This window comes from Lycorma delicatula, chromosome 5 (assembly GCF_047948215.1).
Source record: "Lycorma delicatula isolate Av1 chromosome 5, ASM4794821v1, whole genome shotgun sequence".
Taxonomy (NCBI): Eukaryota; Metazoa; Arthropoda; class Insecta; order Hemiptera; family Fulgoridae; genus Lycorma; species Lycorma delicatula.
In genome coordinates, this window is record NC_134459.1 from 94979725 (window position 1) to 95000319 (window position 20595).

General features: G+C 29.7%; 1 protein-coding gene across 2 annotated transcripts in view; it reads right to left on the minus strand.

The window, feature by feature from the left end:
- DppIII (dipeptidyl peptidase 3) overlaps positions 1-20595 on the minus strand; it is a 63857-nt gene that overhangs the window by 41104 nt on the left and 2158 nt on the right. For both annotated transcript variants that reach the window (XM_075366689.1, XM_075366690.1), the window contains exons 3-5: positions 16296-16409; positions 13182-13409; positions 11089-11229 (exon numbers count right to left, since the gene is read on the minus strand). In XM_075366689.1, coding sequence (XP_075222804.1) covers positions 11089-11229; positions 13182-13409; positions 16296-16409 — 483 coding nt within the window. The remainder of the gene's footprint in view (positions 1-11088; positions 11230-13181; positions 13410-16295; positions 16410-20595) is intronic.

Sequence of the window (20595 nt, forward strand, 5' to 3'; positions counted from 1 at the left end):
CGAAGCAGGATCTTTCCAAACTGGTTATTACAAATTTGTGATGCTCCGTATTATTTAATTTCTAGTAACAAAGTGTTACCTCTGTATTTTCTGATACACCATTGTAGATTATGCCAAGAATAAACTGTATGTATATATGTGTACTTTAATTCACGAGTTCATCTTTGTACAAAATATAATGTGTGATTAAGGTCATTGAATAACTATTATTAATAATATTCTGGTTGTTCATTAAAAGTCTTTGTTTAAAAGTCAGTTGATCTTATACATTTTTTGTTTAGCTTTATGTCTAGTTTATAAGAATAAAACATGCAGAATAATATTAACTGCATGAAATTTGGATGTAATTGATTATATTGTAATTAACTCTTTTTTATACTGGAATATTATTGTGGCCTTTTTTCTATAACAAACTAAAAATGTAAGTTTTAATTATTTAATGATAAGTATGAAGATGTTCATAAATCAGAAAAGGCTGATTTATAGAGGATGTTCATAAATCAATGATAAGAATTATTGTAGTTTATTTTTCTAAGTTAATGACATTTGTTCATTGCTAATTTTTATTATTACAGAATATGTCAGTAATGCAACAGTTTTCCAGTTACACTATGTTTATTGATGTTATGTTTATAAGTATATGATTACTTATTACAATTTCATAATTAAAGTCCAATTCTTTTGGCAAAAACGAGCTATGTGTCATTTTATTTTTATTAATTTTACCCAACATCATTATTTTATTAATAAAATTTGATTTTTTAATCACATAAGCAATATTTTTAAATCATGTCTGGATGAGTCCCAAAATTAATGTAATTAATTATTCATTTCCAGTTCATGTTTTATATTTTAAAGAAATGAAAAGATAAATATATTCAATTAAATTAAAAGGATAAATTTGATTGTTTCATATTTTTAACCTGAAAAATTGAGTAAAACAGGCTTCAGGAACTATACTCTGTTGCAAAATACATTTTTTCAGTTTGACGCATATCTACTTCATTAATCTACCAGTGAAAAAATAAAATTTGGCAACAAAATACATAAAATCCAATCCTGAGAGATATCTTTGTAACATCAACTTAACATGTAAATTTGACTTTTATTAAAATAAAAAAAGGATTGAAAAACAAGAGAAAAATACTTCATTAAAATTTCAAATCAAAACAGGAATAATTTCAAAGTTGGAAAATATCTAGAAACAAAAGAAATTACTGAAAAATCTTTTTTTTAATATATTATAAATTTACTATTTAAATAATTATTTTAAGTGTCCTCCTTTACTGTTTACATAACATTCTGCTTGATGTAGGAATCCTCTACTTAATGTAATAATTAAGGATTATTTTGTGCAATTTCAACTGAGTTGAAAATTCTTGTCATTAATTCTTCTTTTCTAGTTACCTTTTGTTCACATACTAATGATTTCATATATACCCCACAGTTATTAATCCAATAAGTGTTACATCAATGGTGTAACACAAAAAATAATTTTATCTGCCTCACTCAATCTAGTTATTCATAAATTTTATAATCAAATAAAATTGACAAAAATGAGGAGGGCTCAGTCATGTTGAAAAAAATCATTTCTTGTATAGAGTAGTGCAACTCTTATAAAAGGAGGCGGGAAATTATTTCCTAAAAAGAAATTTGAGAACATGTTTCCTGTAAGGTGATCAAAATAAATTGTCCAATAATATGTTTGTCAATAAACATTAACACCAAGTATTAACATAAATCTGTCACGTGAATATTTGAAAGTCTAATAATGATTATTTCAAGAATTATTAACTCCATCTCTTGGAAAAAACTGTCTTTCAGTAGATAAAATATAATTATGATAGTTTCGTAAACTCAGTGACATTAATTTAGACTAGCGGTAAATCTCCAGGTAGTAACATCCTGCTATTTACCATACTGGACTGCATGACAAGCCAGTGTGATTTGAAATTTGTCTTTGGTACTGAGCTCTAGGCTATGTTGAACTTGCCAAATTACATTCTGTTCTTCATCCACATGATACTGCTCTTGGTGATCAACAAAATAAGAAAGCTGACAAAACAGTTGTAGGCCTTTCCTGTCGCACAGCTTATACACACAACTCGATTTAAAATATTTATCTTTTTATTTAAATATAATATTTTTGTTTATTTAATTTAATTATTCTAATTAAAGCGCATGTGTATATCATATATTTCATTCACATGGGTGTGGTGGTACTAGCAACACTTTAAATATTATTCATTTATTTAATTCTACTGCTCATCAGTGACATCACAACATAGCAGGCGACTACAACAGCTATACATCAGTGCTACACTAGTGCTTCTTGCAGTGAGAGAAAGAATTATGTTTATTTTGTTCACTGCACTTAGTTAGTCATAACTAGTTTACTTTAATCATGTTTTGGAGTGTGACTGTACAAAATTTTTCTTGCAAATATTATTTTTTAACAGTTAAGAAATATGCCTAGGAAAACAAGAACTTAATTAAGCGAAATCTCAAGATGCTGAGGCTGAACTTACTGTACACCATCACCCCCTTGACCTTTTACGTTGAAAATTTAATAACATCAAAACCCCATTGTTTACGCCAATGTGTAAAGTAGTTTTATTCCAATAAATTCAAGGTTATGGTTGAGTCTTGTAGTTATTACAGGCTTGGTAAATTTATTTTACATTTTTGTAAGGCTTATCATATGTGTACTTCTAGAATAGGTTGTTTGGGCTTGTTGTTTTCGTTATCAATTTCTCTCGGCTCCAGCTTGACTGACTGTTGTGTCATCTTAATAGTGTCAGCGTATTTCTTCACTCATTATTTAACCAAATTAGTCTTAAGTGTTTTTGTTCTCACCAATTTACCAATTTTAATATTGTCATAGTTCCTAGAAGTCTAATTCTCTTTGTCTGCCATGATGTCATTCTTCTACTTGTGCGTATTCAGAAATTATTTTATCAGTCTTACATAATTCTTTAATAATCTGCTTGCTTGTAAATTATTTCTTGTTTTGTCTTCGTTCCCGAATTCCACACGTTTTCTCTAATCGTTCTCATACTAACACTTTCACACACACTCACCTGTCCATTGCCTAGTTCGCTTCCCCTACTTCTCACCACACCACCTTTTGTTCATTCCAGTTTAGATTTTCTTGATGTGTGGATGCACAGGCTGGTCCTCCGGGCCGGAGGACCAGCCTGTTGTTTTTATGTGTTACACAATCAATATTGGACCTTATACTTATTTCGATCTTACAGAAGTCAGTTACTGAAAATAAGTCACGTTTTCTTCCTCGTTTTAGTGTGGTAATTACTCAGTCGCCATATCATCTTGTTGTATTCTGTTGAAAGTGGTTCAGTTACTACAAACCAGCAAATTTTATTGAAGCAGGATCTTTTCCAAACTGGTTACTACAAATTTGTGTTGCTCCGTATTATTCAACTTCTAGTAACAAAGTGTTACCTCTGTATTTTCTGATACACCACTGTATATTACACCAAGGATAAACTGTATGTATATATGTGTACTTTAATTCGCGAGTTCATTTTTTACAAAATAATGTATGATTAAGGCAATTTAAAATTATTCATTATTTATTTTATTAAACAGTTATGTTATTAGTAAAATTTGTGAAATACTTAATTAATTATACATTATGAATTTGAATTTCAAGATCGGCTTAAACAACCATTTCTTCATTCAAGTGTAGTCATGAAAGGTGGCTTAGAGAAAGGTTGTGTTATTATTTTTTATGTGTAGCATATTTTATGTGTTATTAATACAAACTATTGTTATTATAAAATCGACTTGTAATTAAATAGTACCTCAGAATTATAAAAAAATATGTATGACACAAACATTAATGAACATGAATGTGTTGGTTGATAATATTTTATATACATTTTAGTGACTTCCAGGATGTTTTCTATTGTATTTCATTGACTCATGTAACTGCACAACTTTTTGATTTCATTTGGAAAATAACAATTTTAATTGAGACAGTTATAGTCATTTGACAATAATTATTTACAATTTTGTTTTTTTCTTTTATTAAAGTACTAAAACTTGTTATTTGTGCTTCTTCTATTTTACATAATTTTAATGTGATAGATTATTGCTGTTGTTAATATTTTTGATCAATGTTAAGTATTGTTTTGCTCAATCAAGTATTGTGCTTTTTTTACAAATTAGAAAAAAGAAGTCATTAACATGAGAATGGCTAAGAAACTCAAATATTTTCAAGAAAGCTTGCTTACTAAATGAACTCTATTTATGATTACTTATTACAATTTGATTATATGGTAATTAACTTTCTTTTTTACACTGGAATTTTATTGTGGCCTTTTTTCTATAATAAACTAGAAATACAAGTTTTAATTATTTAATGATAAGTATGATGATGTTCATAAATCAGAAAAGGCCAGTGCCAATGATAAGAATTATTGTAGTTTATTTTTCTAAAATGATATTTGTTCATTGCTAAATTTTTTATTATTGCATAATATGTCAGTCATGTAACAGTTTTCCAGTTAAACTATGGTTATTGATGTTATGTTTATAAGTATATAATTTTAAAAAAAGGTGTTTTAAGTTCTTTTGTTTTCAGGCTTTGTTAAATTGTAGATTTTCAAAATGATTATTTGAAAAATGTATATTTATGTATTTGTCATTTAGTATTATAATTGATATGTTGATTCAGCTGATATTCCTTGTATAAATTCTGTATAGGATTAAGTTAAGTTTATTTCAAAATTTCATTTAATTTTTTAAGGTTGTGATTTAAAGAATAGGTTAAATTGTATTTTTTTCTTATTAAAGTCCAATTTTTTTTGGCAAAAACGAGCTGTGTCATTTCATTTTGTAATTTTACCCGACACCCATACATAGAAATAATCGGACAAAGTTTGGTCAAAATCAGTCTAGTAGTTCTGGAGATGTAAGGAGTGCAAGACCGAACAAACACATGTATATACGAACATCCAGAAAATTTCCATCTGGTTTTTTGAGTTTCTTAAGTGTCAAAATGTCAAAGATCCAGTGAAAACTGCTTATGCCCAAACTGAACTGATTACAATACTTTTCCTTCTAAAGCTGTAGCTCTGTTATAGTGTTAGAAAGGAAAGTAAAACACTGAAATTCTGAAGCAAATGCTTTTAGATTTGTTTTTGCAAATCTCCATGGTGGAGTGATAGCATCTTGGCCTTTCATCCAGAGGTCCCGGGGTTTGAAATCCAGTCAGGCATGGGATTTTTCATAAGCTACAAAATTTCTACTTCATATTCTCATGCACAAGCTCCCAGTTTAAATGGTGAATTAATATAAAAAAAGAACCTTCTGTTAGGAAATCTTTCTTGACCTTCACGATGTGCAGCTAGTGTATTTCCGTTACAATACCCATAAACAATAATTATGTCTGCATACTCTATATTAAGATACTTAAGCACTGTAATTTTCTTCAATTTTGGAAGCATACAAAACTATTCAAATGGAATACATAAATTTTAATACTTAATCAAATAATATTAATACTGCAACTTACACAATAAAATGCCAAACTATTTCTAAATAATAAATTTTAATTTCTAAATATTTTTAAAACAATGAAATTAAGATAATTCTATTAAATTTTCATCTTATTTACATTTTTTAAAATCTACTTTTAATAACTGATTTTGTTTCTAAATACTTCCCAGTGTTAAAATAATTCTTGTTCTAGTTTAAAATTAAAAGGCAATATTTTTGTCACATTTTGGATTATTTTATTTAAATAATAGCCAAAAGTTATTATATTCTTTATATTCAATTGATATAGTTACCTGAATTTTATTAGAATCAAATTCTCTACAAAGTTTGTTTACTGGCAATTAATGAAGAATATTTCAAACCTAAATAATGTTTTGTAACAATTTTTTATGTTTTACAATAGTTTTCTAAACATTTATTAGAAATACAGTTCTGGGATCTGTTCTATTCAATCTTTTAGGTCAAAAACCAGATGAACCATTAAATTTACCTTATAATTTAAATTCCAACAATTTCAGTAAAACTGTTAATGAGTAGGAGTAAATCGAGGATTTAGTATTTTAACATACTTTTATTAAATTTTCTTATAAATTAGTTTATAAAAGTTAGGAAATTTAAAAATCATAAAAACCAAAAAAGCATTAGATGTATATTTTTCTGTGTTTCTATAAAAATATAAACATGTTTATCATTTAAATGAGTTCTAATGAAATACGTAGAAAAGAAAAGATTCTAATTTTGTACATAACATGGTTTTAAAAGTATTATTTTATTAATTTATAACCTTAATCCAAACAATATAGTGATTAATACTGAAACATTTGAATACTAAAAAAAAAGTTGAATTACCACCAAATTTATACCATTCTATAGTTTCTGGCAAATAAAATTACAAAGAAAATGTAGTTATTGACCATAAAGGCTGATAGTGGTCATCATGACAAACTATGAAAAAAGTTATCAAAATCTGTTATACGCCCACAACGCTTCTGTTAGTTAGTTCTTAGATGGCGCCACTGAAATGCTATATTTCAATATAGCTTTTCAGTAGCATCATCTAAGAATTAACTAACTGCAGAAGCGTTGTGGGGATATAACAGATTCTGACCAAAAAGTTGTAGTGTTATATTCAGTCTACCTTATTCAAACTGAACTATGCTGGAATAGTCATGCAAAAATATATTATGGAAAATAACTTGAATGACCATTTTCATATTCCAAATGAATACAGTAATTAATTTCCAACACATATGTTTGCATATGTGTGTTTATGTGAAAGATTGGTACATGCATGAGTGACTAGCATGTGCATGCACACACGCAGAAATAGAGAAGCTACAATTGACAATTTCTTAACAGCAATTTGACAACTTTTTATTCTAAAATAACTTTGGTTTAATTTGAGGAAAAGAGCATAACTGATTTCTAAATTCTACTTTCTGTATTAAACACAATTTTTTTTTTGTTATTTAGAAATGCTATCATGAATTTTCACTCCTGTACCAGCATTCATGGAAAACATATGTACTGGTGGTGTTGCCTGTTTTTGAAATATGTTGACTTTACAGAGATTACTTCCTCTCTGATCCTGTTATTACATCAGAAACTTACAAAATACATTAGGATCATGAATATAAGTGGGGGATTTACACTCTTTACATATATGATCATTTTATGAAGTGCACATTAATGGGTAAAGAAAGGATAGGTATATATACATAATATAGGTTCAAGTAAACATACCTATCTATTGAATGTAGATTGACTCTTACACACTTGAAACATGATACTAACATTTTTTCACCTATATAAAAATGTAGGGTCATGTAGGCAGGTGAGTTTTGTATTGTAGTTTATATGTAGATAGTTTTAGGTGTGTACTTACACTAGATAGTACACAGATACTACAAACAATGCAATATAGGTTTGTATCCCACTTATCTTATGTAGACAGATTCATCTATTCACAATTTAAAACAAATTAGCTGCTATATTACTGCTAGTATTACAACAATACAAATGGAAAAATTACAACATGGAAACAATTTCTTTATACTATTTCAGTAAGTGCGCAAACTGCAGAAAACCAGCCTGTAAACACTCTTGAGCATGATGCTTTACATTTCTGGCAACATCTTCCAAAGTAAATCCCCGTGGATTGCTTTACAAGCCATTTCAATTCCAAGATGTAGTTCCACTAGTGACCATGACTTCTTACTGTACACTACTACATTCTTGTCAGTCCCCCACAAGTAAAAATCTAGGGGTTTAAAATAGGCAAATGGGGGTAGTATTCACTCAATTGTGCTCCTTTGTCCTATCCAATGTCCTGGTACAGTGTTATCAAGGTAGGTGTCCACATCTTATGAATGAAAGTGTGTCATGATGTCATCTTGTTGAATAAGAAATGGATCATCATCAAACAAAGCCCCAATGGAAGGTAAAATTAATGTGTCCAGCATCTCCAAGAAAGCCTGGTCAGTAATCACACCTTGGAAAAAAACGGTCCAATTACACAGCAGTCTCCTTGACGATAACCTACATCAGATATTAAGTAATGGAGAATTGATCGCTTTCTTGACATGAACATGTGGATTTTCAGGGGGCATAGTATGTACAGTTATGCCTCTCAACTGTGCCATTTAATTTGAAATGAACCTCATTACATTATACCAGTTGGCAAAAAAATTAACGTAGTGCAAGCCTTGTGCAAGGTACCATTCACAAAACTAAATTCTTTTGTCTGGATTGTCCTCATTCAATATGTGTAACAGTAGTGGAATGTAAGCTTTCCATTTTGCTCTATGCAAAATACAACTGATGCTTACCCTATTTACTCCTGTTTCATGTGAACATTTTTTTGTTGATTTCAGTGGTGAGCATATCAATGCATCAAAATTCTGAACAAACGATACTTCACTTATGGCTGTGTGAGGCCAGCCTGATCTTCCCATACTCATATCCATCACTGTTTAGTTCTTTTCAAACTTGTCATGCAAGCGAACATAGCTTAGGAGTGTATGTGATTCAGTGCAATATTCCAGCCTCCATTGGCATTCCACATCACAATACCATTTCAATGTTTTTTTGCTCCTCAAATGACACCCATATTTGCACCATCGCTGCACTTTCTAACTGACTAGATCACATTGATTAACAAAAACACTACCTGTTGCTGAATGGTAGTACTACACATTGAACCCATGTGAATTAAACTATCTCACATATGGTATGATAGTTTAAAAGTGTGCATACATCTTTTTGAGAAGCCAGCATGTAGACACAAACACGCTGCAATGAAATGTTTCACTAGACCACATACACACACACACACGCACACGCAGAACAGAACGGAACACAAGAATGGCAGAGCCTGATCGCAGAGGCCTAATCAGCCTGTACAGATTGCAGAGCCTGGACAATGTCCCTTGCTGCTGTATCTTTCTATTATCAGGTGGGTCCATCAGTTATTTAGTGGCGGTTATAAATTTAAACTTTTATTTATGGATGGATTTGGTAATTTGCATTCTTATCCGTATGGATCAGCGTGAAATTTATTTACTGGTTCTGACCATGGGAGACTAAGCTTTTGAGCCTGGTAATCCCGGCATGACCATCTTCAGCATGATGGCATGAGTCCATCTGCTGAAGTCCCTTCGGTACCAGCACCCATGGGCCAGCAGGAATATGCCCACCGGGACCCTAGTTATTTGGAGGAAGAAATGCACCCCGTTCTCCAGACGGAGTCGCACATGCTGACTAAATGAAATTGTGTTCTCTTCGTGGGACGGTGTGGGGTGTTGTCTAGGTTTTTATAGCTGTAACAAAATTTAATTGTGATAACAGTGACTTTTGCAGCCGGAATTTTCGCGCGGTTTCCTATAGGTTATGCGATATAGAGGCTCCTAAGCCTGGTTTGTCATTTTTTGACTCTTGTACAGTCTCTTCACAGTAGTTCATTTAATACGGCATGAGGCCGTTTTCTTATATCCTGTGGAGTACAGACCTCTTGGCAGAGGTCCCGGAGATGGCCATGTTTGGACATGGCCGCTCTCCCAAACAGTCTGCATGCCTGCGCCACCCCTACCTTGGATACAGTGTGTAATCTTGCACCGTAGCAGAGTGATGTTTCTGATGAACCACGGTGCTCCAAATATCGTCCGCAACACTATGTTTTAGATGGCTTCTAATTTCTTTTGAAGCGTGGAGTTCAACAAAGCTTCCCAGGCTGGGTAAGCATATGTTATATCCGGATATGTTATATAAGCAGGACGTATATCCGAAAAATAAGCAATTTGGTCACCAGTGGATATGGGGTGGCACTATTCAGTATTGGGTAGAGTGAGGCCCTGACGACCTTTGCGCTTTGGGTCACATAAACATGTTCTTCTAAGGTAAGGTACTCCCAGGTACTTGACTGTTTTCCCAAAGGGAATTTTCTCTCCTGAGATTGTTCTCCTGAATTTTTCTCACGGAGCACGTGTATTGTATGTGAACATCACTGCCACCGATTTTTCACCGTTGACCTTGATTCTCTACATATCGAGCCATGGCTCTAATAGATCCAATTGCCTTTGGAGTCTCTCGATCGCATAATTTACACTTCTGAATTCATAATAATATGCCGTGTCATCTGTGTATAGAGCTGTTTTGACTCCTTCTGACACACACACACACACACACACACACACACACACACACACACACACACACACCATAGGTTCGCAGAAGTGGGTACGTATTACTCTCCGTAGTTTACACTTATATGGGAGGGATACAGTACTATTTTTATATTTTTGTGGTTACTCACCTGCCAAGTGAATGCAGATAACAAGTGTTTTAGCAGGATGGAGTGGACATATCCTTCATAATGTCAATTTATATTTTATTTCAAAAAAACCTCATTAATTTAAAATAATTTAAAATTTTATAAACTAAAGATTTAAAAAATTTACCTGAAAATCATAAGCTTTACTTTAGATCTGATCATAAATTTTAAATACGTAAAAATTATATCTTATAAAGAAATGGGTTTTTCATATCTGTAAAGGAGAAAATTCTCAATTTAAAAAAAAAAATTTAAATACTTTTTTCTGCATTGGGTAATCTATAGCAAAAAAAAACTGATAAATAATTATTTATGATTAATTTAAACTAAATTAATTTGAATTGATAACTTTGTTATGTTGAAACACAATAACCCAGATTTTTAAAATAGTTACAATTAAAAAAAAAACCTGTCTTTATTATCTTCATTAAATAATTTTTCTCTGCATCTTCAGAACAGGTTTTTTCCTTTTTTAGACAAATGTTTTCTATCTTTTTTGAGATAAATGTTTCTCTAACATAACAAAATAGTTTATTTTATTTAAGAAAAATTTATTTCTAGAATGAACTCTTTAATGACTGTAAAAAAAATAAAAAGCTGGAAAGTATTTAATGAAGCAAACAAATAAGGCAGTAGTGATCAATTTAATTTTAAAAATAAATAAATTAATTTTTAATATAATTATATTCTGCTTTTAAGATTAAATTTTTAAACTAAATGAAGTGTTTTCTACTAACCTCATACATAACTTTTCCATCATTCCTCAAAGATTTAAACGTTCTACAATTATAAGCTTCTAAACCATACTTCTTCATAAATTCAGTGACAACATTGGCATCTTTAATTGTACAATTTGATGAAAAATAAGTTGTAACACCCTAAAAAGAAATAAAAATACACCTGAGTAAATTAAGAAAATCTTATCCATTCAAAAGATGCAGTTTATCGAATGTAAAATATTCTTATTCAAGTGCTATATATATATATATACACATAAAACAATCTTCAATTATTTTGTTATCTTATATTTTTAAAATTAATAAAAATAAAGCAAGAGATAAACTACAACACTGAATATAAAATTTATTTTATGCCCACTTGTATAATACAGATGAGTTTTTTTTTCAAAAATTTATTAGACAAAGAAAATTAATTGATAAAAATAACTGCTGAACATGAGGATGTAAAAGAAAACAAACCCACCACTTTTGTTGAAAGGAATTTTTTTTTTAGAGCAAAAAAAAATCCGTATTAATAGGTCTTTGCTAAATAAATCACCAAAAGAGTAAACAAGTTTTTACTTAAAAAGATGAAATAGAAAGCCATATAATTTTAATAATATGACTTTCTGGCTTGGAAATAACTTTAGGAGCATCACAGCTACTAAACTATACAATAGAATATTTTAATGGCATCTGTCCAGCGACACTTAAATCCTAGCTTCTAAATATTTAAACAATTCAGATCTGATGATTTTGGTAGCAATGGACCTCCTCTTCTAACCCATCTACCACGAAAATATTATTGAATGTTTCATGTGCTAGAAAGACACTGATGAAGAACCTCTTCTGTAATCCACATATTTTGCATTTGGTTAATATGTACATTTTCCAGAAGGATCTATAGATTTTTCTTTAAAACATTTATGTGTATCCTTTGTTTAACTTGAAAAACTAACTTCTAAAAAATGTGATCCAGTAATTCAACCTGAAATTTGTACTCCCATATATTTAGCATCCAGCATTTTTGGTGGTGCACAACTCTCATCCAGTGTGACTTTAGTAGTACATATTCTTCCTGCTGAAGTGATAAGAATTTGTGAGTCATGCAAAATCAATAATATCAGAGACCTTGTACTTAAATTGCAAGATGAAATAATACTGATTAAGACAGGATTCTAAAGAGATTGGACGAATGGACACAGGCTAGTGAAGATGATTATGAATATCTGTCAGATTGGTAAAACATATCAATGGTAATAAATATTTAAAAAATTCCTAATATATAGATTATGTGCAATTTATTTAGCATATCAGATAAAACTCACTCATATTTTGGCCTAAAAATCTTGATAATTACTTTTAAAGTTAAAAGTTAAATTTTCACAGAACACCATTAATATCAGGAAAAATATGTAAATAAATATTATTAAACTCATAAGCTTTTTAAAATGAGCTACTGCTAAACCCCTAAATATTTTTTAATTCTGGGCTATGAACTAATGAATGTCTCCTAACAAAAATGGAAGGGACCAATGAATAATTTGGTGTATGGTATTTTATATATATATATATTTGAATGCTATATTATCACCTTAAGCTGTATTATAGCTAAAATTAGGCTAATACTATTATAATGCGCTAATATGATGAGCATTTAAAAAACAACTCCAAATTATGGGTTTACAGGTGCCATTTTGAGAATAAAAACAAAATAAATTGGTTTAATGTGGAAAATACTTTTTTGTTTCTTTTATAAATTTTTTTGAATGTTAGTTCATGTAAGTTCAGATCAATTAGTAACAGACACAAACTTCTACGGAAAATTCTGATAAACAACCCTTCCATCCCCTTATGAATTTTAAGTTCTCTAAATTGGATGGAAAATAATTTCATAAGATTCTAAACTTCAGATTTATTGATATTTTTTACTAAAATTCTTCTTTTCTGAATTATGGTGGGACATATATATTACCCTCCTCATTGTAAAATTAGAAAGCTTCAAAGTTTACTATACCTATGACAGATTAGAACAGAAAACTATATTATTTTTTAATTATAATATCTAATAAAAATACTGTATAATATTACAAGAAAAATAAACAACATACCTCATTCCAAAAACCCAAGGATTTTTCTTTATCAGACACAGAATACATTACATCTTTACAGTTATTCCAAAGCGTATTTAATGTATATTTATCATTTTTGTAAGCTATACTTGATTTTATTATACTCTCAAATTTTTCAACTGGTAAATTTGGTATAAATTTTGAATCACCAAATGATTTGTAATTACCAGCATTAGCAAATATACCAGCAGAATAAATCAAGAATGACTACACAAAAATAAATAGAACAATTATAAGTGGTACATATTTAATTTTCAATTTATTCATTATTAATAAATTATTATTAAACAATTTGTTTTATGCTAAAAATTTTGAATATTGTTTAAATTAAATTAAAAATAAATAAACATGTTAAATTCATTATAACTACTGTCTTACTGTTAACTGTCTTTTTAGCTGTGACAACAGTTTTCATAAAACTGCTGGAGTTAAAGAATATATGGTACAATTGAAGCAAACGTCACCAACATGACACCATGTAGAATAAACAATCCAAATAAAGTAGAATTTCCAACAGTGTATAACACTGACTTGGCAGGTATATTATAGAACTTTGATAAAAGGTAAGAAACTGGCTATAAAAAGTACAAAATCCTCCCACTACAGCCAGAAAGACAAAAGGAAAATATGCATTAAAATGTGATTGTGATAGAGATTGCATTGCAACCTTGACCACAATCACATATAGTTCATGAGAAATTTATTTTTCTTCAACATATAAACCTTTTTTAATGACATTCATTTTAAAAATGTTAAAAACATTAAATTTTTAAAACAAACTATGTTTGATAATTAACATAATAAAAAGTATTTCTATAATATTTGCTTATAAATATTTTTACAATATGGATAAAACTTAAAATAAAGTAAACTGTTATATGTAGCTGGTATGCATATTCTGCTGACGTTTTATGAACTGTTCAATATATATCATGTACATTACACTATATATTTAGACTTGTACTATTATGGGAAGTGCATATAATCATACACTTACCTTAATCACTGAACATTAGTTATATCTATACATTTGCATACAGAAATTTTTTAAATCTACTGGAGAAGAGAGAAATTCATGGAAATGTTGTGAAAAGGACAAGGATGGTAGGTCGTATATTACAACATCCAAGTAAGAATACTTTGTTTTAAAAGTACAGAAAGTAAAAACAATAAAGGAAGGCAAGGCTTAGAATACATGAAACAGCTGAGGATGCAGGATGTATGCTAAGGTTAAGAGATTGATACAGAACAGAAATACAGAAATGTACCAAACTAAACAAATGACATAATAAAAAAAATATTTTTTATTGATTATTCAAGGTTAAAAGTCTGCACCTGCAAAGTAAAAAAAAACTAATTATGGTTACAGGAGGATTATCATTGGATAGTAGAATTATTCATGTTTTGACTTAATAAAATCTATATTCCTAATATTAATAATAAAAGCAACCACAATCTACTACATTCAAAGCTGTTTTATACACTACTTAGCTAGCTTTGTAAGTCGACATGAAAAACAGATGTATTCTAATGGACATTATGAAAACCATTAACCGACTAATGAAAACCATTATCAGACTAAACAAATTAGCTAGTGACATTGCCCAATCACAATCTGTAAAAATTAATTTTTACAAAATATTACAAATTAAAGAGACAATAGCTAATATGAATCCACAATAATTTTAATCCTTCTTTGTGTGATTCCATTGCAATAAATACTGCTACAACACTCTGACAAACAGAATCAACCAGCCATCTAAAAACATCAGCACTTTTTTAAAACAGTTGCATAATGAATAAAATAAGGAACATTCTTATCAATTGTTTATTGTAATTCTTTGAATTTACAACATAACTGAATGTAGAGCAGATTCTAGGATGCATTCCTAGATAATTTCCAAACCATCTTCGAGTGCTTTTGATAAATTTATAAGAGTTGTGTTTTCATTTGTTATTTTCATTTTAAAATGAATTTTTATACTATTATAGGTTACTAAAGTACTAAAATACTAATCTATATTGTATTATTACTTATAATTACAGCCAAACTTATGTGAATGAATATTTGAAAACCAAATCAAATAAAGTTGTATATGTGAATATGAGATTAGACAATTGTTTAATATTACATTATATTATATAAACATTAATAAAAAACTTGACATAATTTTACTTTCTAATACATTTAAATTTCATAACTGCATTTTTTCTTTTATTAAATATATTCTTTATATTAAATTGATAGGCAATAGTAAAATGTTTAATGCTGAAAAATTTTATCATCCTCTGAAAGATTATACAGATGAATCTTTCCTTTTCTGTTATAAAACCAAAAGGAAAAATGATTTTGACATATATTACTCAAAAAATCTAATAACAATCCACGCTAAATTATTAACTGAAAAAAAAATTCATGTAGCAGTGATCGTAAACCTGCCTTGCAGTCAGTTTTTTTCACAGGTTTTAATTGATGCAGATTTCTATAAAAAAATACTGTTTTTTTTATATTTACAACAGAATAGAAATTTGCATAACTTATTTATTATATACGTGCAAAAATAATCTCTTTTATTATTTTAATTTTAACATGTTCAGCCTTAATAATTAAAATAATAGATTTTGAAACTTGTATGATAATCTGTTAAATAAATGGCGACCACCATAGCAAAGTTGTAGCATCTGCCTTTCATCCGGCAAGTTCTGGATCCAATTCCTGATCAGGTTTGGCATTTTTCAGACACTACAAAATTCATTTTTCATTTGTAACTGCAACCAGGCAGTTAGCTTGTAGTTGCTAAAATAAATACATAAATTAATAACTAAATAATCTTTTCACAACTATTTGGTAGTGATGATCAAACAAATTAGGTGGAAACTATATAAATCTTCCACCTGTGATCTAGAACATATCTCTTACCAAACTGATAACTTGTTAAGAGTTAATTCTTGTTAAATGTCTTTAAAAAAAGGTTTAAAAATCACCTTATGACAGAAATTAAAAAACAAAAAAACACATAATATAAAAATTATTTATTATTATTATTATTGGATTATAAAAATAAATAATCTGTAACTATCAGATATACTTACAGTGTAGTCATCTTTTTCAACTTGTTTTAAACTAGATTCTCTTAATTCTTCCAATGACTGTCCAGAAAATAGTTTGAATAATAAACTAAATATCACTGGAGATTCAGGTGAAGTCTAAAAACAAAATAAAAGAAATCTAATATTGTTTAATTAACAAAATCTAGATTAATTACATTGAAATAATCATCTATAATTGAAATAATCAGTTCAATTTGTACATAAATGATAAACTGGAAATTCTGAATTCTATTTCTGGCTATGAGTTGGCAACTTTTCATTACTTACAACTCACCTCATTACCATCAAAACAAAATGTTCAAAGAATTTACCTATAAGAGAAATGAGCTCATATACATTCTTAAGCACAATATCAAAATATTTTTTTTACTTAAAATTTTTTCTCTTTTATAATACAGTAAAGGCTCACTTAAATAAGTTTTATATTCTAAGAAAAACTGCTGTTAAGAGTGGTTATTGGTTATTGGTAGGACAGGTTATCCAAAAAGAATCTATCTGTATTGGTTATCCAAACAATGATCTACAAAGTTGACAAATTTATCATAAAAGTTACTTAATAATAAGCTGATAAAATAAGTACTTAAATAAATAAAAATCTGACAACAAAGTATTACATGAAGTTGTAATACTTTCCTGGCATTGGTAATTTATTCTTATAAAGCGGAAAAATAATAATTATACATGAAAAAGTTACCTAAGATTTCTTCTTTTGGGGAGGGGGAGGTAATCTATTGAGTTTTATTGTAAAATCATCATTATATGTTTAAATAAAAAAAAAGTTTAAAAAAACAATTTTTTAAAATTTTATCTCCCAATCCTAAAGTAATTTTACTTGGTTCGCTTGCACTACTACTATGCCTAGGAAGATATTTAAAAAAAAAATTGTTTAAAAATATGGAATAAATCAACAGAGACGTTTTTGATTTTTGGAGAAGGGGGAATTTGGGGGGAAAATTAAAAAAAAATGATAAGATAAGTATGTACACAGTACTGAGCTTAATATGAAGTGGGCTTGTTTGCAAAATTTTGAGAAAATTGACCCCCAAAAAATCCCTCCACCACACCCTGGAAATATTGACCATAAAATTTTATCAACAAACTGACCTATATACATGAGTCTCTGAACAAAATTTCATCAAAACGTTGGTTAAAATTTCAGTATCAAAATTTCATAAAAATTGGTTAATCCAGTCAAAAGTTATTAAGCTTTAAACATGACCAGCTAAGTACATACATACATATGTACTATATATGTTCCAACATTGCATTACCCCCACTTATTTTGTTTTTGGAATCCCTGGGTCATGAAGCATTGAGAGATGAAAAAACCCAGCCCCATTTCTTGACTGATTACCAAACTTTCCTTTATGCAACGTAGCTCTGGAGCTAGATGCCAAGAAAGTAAATATATGTTTTACATTCAACTTTTGCTATATGAATGCTAATTTGAAGAACAGTAATAAGATAAATAAAAAATTACAGCAGTGATATGGTACCAAAATTATTAATATATATTGTAAAATTAAATAATACTGTCATTTAATATGCTATACATTTAAAAGGTAACAACTGGATAAAACTCAGAAAAATAATTTAATATTCTCTCCACAGAAATAACTGCACATTCAAACAATGTTTTCATCTTTATCATATAATTATTGTATGGAAAGAATGATCAATAGAACAAACAAAAGTCACCTTTAGTAAGGCAGAATGAGTAGCTGCTCTTTACAAGCTAGTCCCTTTTTACTGAAAAATATTTTACATTTAATATAGAATCATAATATGATCTAACTGATGGAGGCTTTAAACAAAAAAATAAATTCAATTTTGTAGGCAAGAAAAATTAAAAGTATCTAGGTTAAACAGGATGTATCATCAAACTTTATTATCTTATCTAACATAGTGTACACCCTGAAAGTAACCAGATTGGCTCTGGTGTATTGCAGTGGGTGGGAAAACTTGTAGTGAAATGTCTTTGTGGTACACTGAAACTAACTGCAGTTCGCTGACTTCAAAAACGCAATGTTCACATCTGTCCCGAGATCTCCCACAGCTGAATCCTTAACCATGACACTGTGTCGAACTACACTACATTGACAACAAGCGAGTTACTGCATGCAACAAGAAAGTGTGAATGCTGCCACAGCCACCCTCAGCCCTGACTCCTTTTTGTTCCCCTGGCTGAAAAGAGACATGAAAAAAACACTGATAATGATTGTTGAAGCTGTTCACAAGAGGCTACAACAAGGAACCTCCATAACATCTTGTAACAGGAGTTTGTGAAGGTGTACCAATAATGATAAAATCAGTGGGAGAATTATGTGGATCAGATCAAAGAGCCTATTTCAAAGATTATTAAATGTATTTGCTCAATCTTCAATAAACTGAGTTTGCTAATATCAATCTGGTTACTTTCAAGACAAGCTCTGTATACAAGAGTTATGTTGAAGAACAACCAAAACCACTCAGAATTAGTGTAATGACCAGTGCATGGAGCAAGTTCTGACAAATAACACTAGCCAGCAGGAAGCTTTGGATTGTTAAGTCATCAAACTTCTTACTATAGTTAAGAGTAAATACTTTGCATAGAATTTAAATATCTAGTTACACAGATTGTAATAATCTGTGCTAAATTCTTAGCAAAGTGAAAATGAGAGATTTTGATGAACGCAATTGTCACAAAGAAAATAAATTTTACAGACATTTCAAACTCTTCTCCAAACACATGGGGAAGACTGAATAAAACCAACAGATGCCACTGTTTGTTTTAAAGCATGTAAAAGAACACTTATTGATGAAAAACCTTTGGATAGCTTTCCATATCAATAAGTAATAATTACATAAAAGCAGTTTGTGCTGTAATGTAACCATTAAGATCACAATTTAACTGTCGGAAAGTTGCTGAGAAAGTGGACATAACGTATGGTTATAGCATCCAAATTTTAAGAGAAAAACTTGATATGCACTGAATTACATCACAATCAAGTTATATTTGTTGTCTAATGAACAGAATGAGAACTGCGCTAACATTAATCAAGAACTGCTTGACTGTACTGATATCAATGAAAACTTCCTAAAAAAAAACATAATAATGAGAGATGAGACATATGTTTATGATTATGATATTTAAATCAAGGTATAATTGTTGTAGTGGTTGGGGAAAGGAATGCCCTGGCCTCTATGAGTCAGGTTACAGTTATTGCATGTAGGAAGAGGTCAGAAGTATGAGAAAATCAGAGCTGAATGTTGCATTACAGCAACATTTCAAGTCACATATCATTCCTTCTTTGCAATTATCTAGCAAAACCTAAGACAACAAACCATCTTGTCTCACCCACTTTAATTATCAGATTTGACCCCAGCAAACTGTTACCCAAATAAATTGAACTTGAGGGAAATCTTTTTAAACCATAGAGAAAATAAAGAATATATGATATAGATGCATGTCATCCTAAAAAACACATTCCAAGAACTGTTCCAAATATGCAAGAAATATTGGGTGTGGTGTATTACCAGTAGAGGTATTACTAAGTTTCTATTGAAAAATGTTACTTTTTTTAAAAAAACCTTGTATATAAAATGTATAATGCATGAGGGTGATCTGAAAAGTTCTCAGCTTTGTCCTAGATTACAGCACATCACATGATTCTTTTCCCACATGTTGGTACAGCTGTTAAAAGGCACCACGTGAAATTATATAAGTCATTCCATCCAACAGTTGGGTGTAGGCAGCCGTTGGAATCAGTTCTCATGTATGTGTTGTTAGAAATAGAGTATCGTGCAGTGATAAAATTCTTTGTAAAAGAAAGTCTGACACTGACTGAAATTCATTCACGGATCATAAATGTGTATGGTGACTCTTCTTTAATTTCCACTGTGAAGAAATGGGTGGCCGAGTTTAATCATGGCCATGAAAACACACCTCCCACCTTGTTTTGCTTCACAATCCAAGGTGGGAGGTGTGTCAGAGCTCTATCAATTATAGATATAGTATCAACGTAATATAACCTGGAAGTAGGTATTTTATTGGTGGTGATATAACAATGTATTTTTGTATAGTGATCTTTATATTTATTAAATTTATAAACATACATTATATTTTGTTAATTATACATCCTCAGTAGCTGATAGTTGAAAGTATTGTAAAATATGTACATGTAAAGCTCATATGTAAAATTCAATTTTCTGCTACTTTTCATCTCGAATCGAGATTGTAAGAGCAGTTGGATACACATTGAACCATAGTTCCAAACCATTTTAGTAAAGGGCCAATCTGTAA